Below are 6,223 nucleotides of genomic sequence, written 5' to 3'. Positions count from 1 at the left end.
TCATAAGGTTGACGGAAACTCGGGGACTGCGCCTACCTGATGAGCCCCAAGAACGGCGAAACCGGTCGCGGGTTGTCGAAGAGTTTTCAGCAACCTTGTGAGTAGTTTCCCTACATCATTATTTATTGGCGAGAATGAGAAAAACACGGATTAACCTGTAATCAAATAACTGGATGAAATTTTTGAAACTAATACAGCTGAACAACAAAGAGAATAGGGTGAAAAAATGTGATGAAGAATTTCAGAGCCCAAACACACGAAAGACATGAAGGAACATATGTTCGGATAGAAGGATACAATCTCCCGGCAATCAACTCACATTGCCTGATGGGTATCCAAGGAAACTAATTTTGATACATCCACGATCCTTAGTCAACCTCTACTGGTCTGAATTTGTTCTGCATTTGAATCACAATGATTCTCAAATTTGAGCTAACATAGACTATTCCATGAACTAGTTTACGAAACGAAGCGAGTCTCCTGTGATGCTGACAAAAAATATGTCGTTGAGGAAGGCCTACACTCTGCTTGATCAGAAAAAAACATTAGGTTGTCTGCCATCGGTAGCTGATATCTTTGTTTAACCTTTAGGACGGTGGATTGTAGGAATTCTGGAGACAGTGTGATGGTTCCCCATTCAGATAGTGTGTCAGGAGAAATAAAGACAGTCGAGACCGCCTGTCTGTTTTATCTTCCCCATCGAACAAATATGCTATACGAAGTTGCATGATATGGGAAACGTTTCATCTTGGTTCAGATTCGGGCAGAGTACTATCTCATCCTTGGAATACGCAACTATTGAAGTATAACAGTAATACTCCACTCTGGATGGGTTTGTGTTGCCGCGAGTAGTAAATACCGAATGCTGAGTTCCGACTTACGACTGAACATGTCACAGTTTTGTCTTGACGAATGAAGCAAGATGTCGGATATTTGTTCACATTTCAATGATATTCTGCAGGGCAAGTGACGTCATGCCTCATTTATGCTGGGAATGTTGTCCATCCTTCTTATCTTGTCGACTCCGGACACGTGGCGACTAATGGTGGCTGTTTTTTCTTATTTGATTGAAAACGTTTCATCACCAATCGAGGTGACATGATCAGCTGAGTGAACAATCCAGTGACCATCTGCTCTACGTGAACTGCCCACTTCTCCTCAGTATTCTCAATAGAAACTCAGTGAATGAGATAGCTGAAGCATAGCTACTCAATTTCCATCGGTGCCAGTTCGTTTTCAGGCTCGTTAGTAATTTTGAAACCCCAGAAGGGATTGACAAGCCCTGGAGTTTCGTGAGACGCAAACTATTGATTATTGATTATTCTCAATGAGGATAAAACACCTATGCTTCTCGGTATAGACTTCCTTCATTCACAAGACAAAATCTCAGCTAAGTAGTTCGTTCTGTGCGTAATTTCTTGTAGGCAAAAAGTTGTTTCCATTGTGAACCTTTAAAACCACCGAGGATACAATCGTGCCCCGTCACCTTGTCGCGATTATTGCTCGCTTCTAGTGACGGCACGTAACGCGGAGATGAACTCATCCTCAGAAGTTTTGTGACTCAGCAAGTGAGCACACTGCGCTACAGATGTACATTTATGTGTGAAATTGATCGTTCGGTGGCGACGCTTGCTCACACACATGTACAGTACTACTCTACACGATAGAGACTGTAAGATTGATGGAACACCAAAACAGGCGAACCAGACGTTAAACCTAGAATATGTAGGCCTCTAGTGATCGCAGTTCATTGCACAACCAGTAAAGAAATCACCAGGCAAAGTCGAAGAGCTGAACATTGCAGGATTTCAATTGTTTGGACTCCTATACTGTTTATGCAATGCAAATTCTGGATGAAAATTTGGACATCTCATGAGAAATGGTGTTGAAAAATGACATTTATTAAATTTGGTATTTTGTACACCAACTGATTTGAGTTTGAGTATCAGATGCCGTGAACTAGCTAGCATTTGTCTAGGCTGACTCCACTACTCAAAAGGTTGCTGAAAACACTCCTTGAACTAGCTAGCATTTGTCTAGGCGGAACACACTACTCAAAAGGTTGCTGAAAACACTCCGACACCCCCACGACAGGTCCCACTCCTCTTGGGCTCCTCGGGTGGGCAAAGTCCCCAAATATCACGAACGAGAGTTTAAACCGGGTTGATTAAAGTCTCCCTTTAAAACCAAATCAGTGTGTAAATGAGTGTTAGTCAGCTTATCTCTATTTAACACAGGACTCTTCTGGCTTCCCCAGTCTTATTGGAATCCGCTGATTATATGAATCGAAGGAATACTAAGATTCCGGATTTGCGTGCACCGGCATAAAAAATGGTGTAGTAGAGGATTCAGCAGGCGTTTACATTCGCCACTATACAGAGGCATGTTTTTTTTAGTGTGCATCTCCCTAAAATCAGGAGAGTCTCCAATCCGCAACCTCTCGGCTAGTAGTGTGAACAGTTAACCGTTCGACAACGAGCAGCTGATTAGCAGTGCGAATGACTCGCAGTTGGGCAGGATCTGGTGTCGTTCATCCTTCAACCACAGGAGCCGGATCACGTGTTCACACACGTTGAATATCTCCTCGATGGATAACACTTCATCTCGTGAGATTACTCTACTGCTGAGCGACTTACAAACTGGTGGTAACGTGAACGAGTTTGGGGATCCTGAATTTAGATTGTGTCTTGTAATTGCGAATTCTAAGTAATCGTGAGTTAATCACAATGCCGGTCAACCGCTCATAGCTGGACGTTTATGTTTCAACTACTGGCCGTGAGATCTCAGTTTCGAAGCTGCCTACCAGAATTCTGCAAGATCCGCACCCTACCGATAACTCCCAATAAAGATGAAACAATTGTACAGTAGTTCTCGGCTTCTCATCATAGACGGGCTCTACTCACAGGACGAAAATTCAATTTTTGTTGCAAAACAATTGACAACAATAAGACTAGCCATATTCTCGGCATATCGGTGGCAAGGAAAGATTTATTAGGAAAAAAACTAGTACACTGCAGCCCAAAAAGAGGAAGGAGTGCGTGGAACTAAAACTTGGTGTGGTCAATGTCTTGATAGATTCTAGTACATGATAGACTGTGATGCGCTGATGGGTGTCGCGTCAGGGAGAATTAACCAAAAGTAAGTGTCAAACGCACAATATATGATGACTGGATGTGGGATGGACGCAAAGTGTGCGGTTTGTGGAGCTATAGTAACCAGGAGGATACGGAGCAACCACGAACAGACCAAATCAGACTGTAGTTTCATCACGAGTACGTTTGCGGCGTAAAAGCAATATCTAAATGTCACACATCAAGGCTGGCGAAAAATTAGATTTGCGACGAATGATTAGCTACAAATCACACTGTGGACACACGGACGCGACTGATTTCCTTACTTGGTTGTCAAGCAGGCAATACGGTTAGACCGAATCTACTTTGAATGTACGGACAGGTCAGTTAGGCCGTCCAACCGGTCCTAATATGTCTGTATTGAGAATTTATGTGAATCTGTCAAGTTGGCTGTTAGTGACTGCGGGGTTTGTGGAATTCACGTTCACGGCACTCTCCTTTGATCGTCCTTCCGTTCTAGTGTGTCTACACACAAGGGAGAGGCAGTGGGCTCGAGTTTTGCTCTTTTTAACGCTCATAGAAAGTACCTTGGGGTTGGAACTTCTGACGTGCCAGGCGAGCGCGCTTGACACATGTGAAATTTCACAGGTGAACGTGTTCACGCTTGCGCGATGTATCACATTTCTAGGCCAATTAATTTTGCAGTGTGTTGATCGTGAAAGAAATCGATATGAGATGAAGTGTTGGCGCATGGAGTTGATTTCCAGTTATGTGAATGGGTATTCTATCCAGACTTGGCAGTTGACGCCCCTTGCATGCTGGTCGCCCCAAATGCTTCCACTAGGATCCACTACCCAATAAAAATCGAGCGTTCAGGTTTGACACTCTTTTGGTACTCAGCTGTCCTGTCACCCGGAGGAAGCACAAGGGCTGAGATAATGCCAGGTTGCCTAAACAGTTCAGATCCCTGGGTTGGGTGCAAACCACGGACCTTCTGGTTAGGAACTTCTTGCCCGAACCGCTGAGAGTTTCGTGGTCCTGTATAGTCATGCTTTGAAGAAATGTTTACCGGGTATGATCATCGAATGTCGGCGAGGAACTTGAGATATTTTAACCCTCAACAGCGCACCCCGTATGTTCTTCATACATTACATATATTAGGTCAACTTGTACTCTGGCGCTAAGCGCTTCTAATCTGACTGTGTAATCGTCTGCTGTTGCAATGAACTTTCAAAACGATGAACGAAGCATAAAAAAACTGGTTACTCGGGCATCAAATTTTTGTTGGATAGAGTCTAAAACCTGCCGAAAATTCGCACATTATCCATGGTTATTAAGCCTTTTGGTTAGTGTTCACGTTCTCATGTATTTAGTGCTCAACTTAAAGTTTCATTGATTAAGTATGATCTAGGTAGCGAAACTAGCCTGACGCTCACCTTGGGTGAATGGGAACCGGTGTGGTGCAGAATACTTCAGATCCGTCTTCAGCTAACTCTTTCTTTGTCGTGAAAAGACCACCATTATTATCACTATGAGCTCCGGAAGATTGACTGAGAAAGCGACTGTGGTCTTTTTGTTGATAATTTCGTTTCATTTTTCGTCTTGACTCTCTGGGCCGATTAGCCTGGTTCAGTGGAACTGCTGATGGGCTTTCATTGCCCTGATGCGATTGATCAAATGACAACGACCTTCGGTCCGATAGTAGGGGAGTTTGGGGAAACTCCATAGCTGTTTCCGAGTTCGAAAGCTCTTTCACAATATCTCCTATTTGTACCTGTCCATCAGCATCTGTGTCAAGCCCATCAAAAAGGGCACTCGCCAAATCCGGCGACAAATTGATACCGTCCTGTGCGCACAGCTTGATCCACTCAGTCTTGTCGAGAAATCCGTTCTGTTCAAGATCGTAGTCCTTTAGTAGTTCCTGTAGTGCTTCTGTAGCCATAGCTCAAGGAGATGCGTTGCTTGTTGTCGACGAGAAATTCATTAAATGAATAAATGTCATCCCACTATACCCAAAGCAATTTTATCACGTTCTTTCGCTGTGTATTGATCAAGAAACGCAGTCCATGCACCAACCAACCAACTGACTGACCTACTCACAAAATTACTCAGACAAACTCACTCACACACATACATACATGTCGGCACACTGGTGAAACCGCGAGTTGATCGGTTAATGATACATCCACCAGGCTAACAAGACGACACAAGCAACAGCAAATCTTCAATCTCTTGCATCAACTCACAATTCCTGTCAGTTTACAAGGTACACTTGTGCAACCTAATTATAAGGTTGCAGTTTCATGTGGTTGCCTGTGGTGGTTCACTGTACCAGACAGGGATTATTCATTCATTAATGCACTACTGATATTTTCACTGGTGAGTGGTGCATACTGGGGAACAGTGAGTTTATGAATGCAACTGATTGCCGTGGACAACAGTCTATGCGAGGACACAACTGGTTTCTAGCTGGTTACTCTGAGAGCCATCATCGTGCATTCTGTCTCTTTGAAGACGGTCTTTGTTGTTCCTAGTGCTAATATTTCATGGTTCGGTGGATCTTTGGCCCAATCGAAACTCGCCTGATCCCCTTGAGTGCTGGGAAATTAAATCAGACACCTTGAAAGCTGGAACATGAAACTGAACAGTTGTAGAAGCATATTTGTGCTTTGGTATGATATACTAAGGCTATATTGTAGCGGTGCTGACTCATGTGTTAGACCATACACCACGATATTGATTAGAGTTGAAAATTCAAATAAAGCCCCTCAGTTCGGGATCATAGCCCTCTCTGGATATTTCATATATCTTCAAGTTGTTCAAGCCAACGGACATCGGTACTACTACTACTACTATTATTATTTTTATTTATTTAGTACTATTATCGTTTATTTTTGAAGAGTATAGTCACAAACATAAGTTGTTCAACGGACATCGGTACTACTACTACTACTATTATTATTTTTATTTATTTAGTACTATTATCGTTTATTTTTGAAGAGTATAGTATAGTCCATAAAAAGTAAATGCAAACGATGAATGCGAAAGAGTAATAGGAGAATATGCGAGAAAAGAGAGAAACGTCTCATTCGAAATCATGCCATTTCCAGTCTGATGGGGTGAATCCCAAAGTATGTAAAGATTTTGGTATG

General features: G+C 42.9%; 1 protein-coding gene across 1 annotated transcript in view; it reads right to left on the bottom strand.

The window, feature by feature from the left end:
* The window catches only part of T265_02029 (hypothetical protein), a gene marked incomplete at both ends in the record, with an annotated part of 18,098 nt that extends 12,985 nt beyond the window's left edge, over positions 1 to 5,113 (bottom strand). Inside the window, one exon of the mRNA XM_009166177.1 lies at positions 4,508 to 5,113. Coding sequence (XP_009164441.1) covers positions 4,508 to 5,013 — 506 coding nt within the window. The remainder of the gene's footprint in view (positions 1 to 4,507) is intronic.
* Positions 5,114 to 6,223: the final 1,110 nt, after the last annotated feature.

Source organism: Opisthorchis viverrini (genome assembly GCF_000715545.1).
Source record: "Opisthorchis viverrini unplaced genomic scaffold opera_v5_23, whole genome shotgun sequence".
Lineage (NCBI taxonomy): Eukaryota > Metazoa > Platyhelminthes > Trematoda > Opisthorchiida > Opisthorchiidae > Opisthorchis > Opisthorchis viverrini.
Note: the sequence above shows the minus strand (reverse complement) of the source record. Positions and strands in the feature narration are given on the sequence as shown.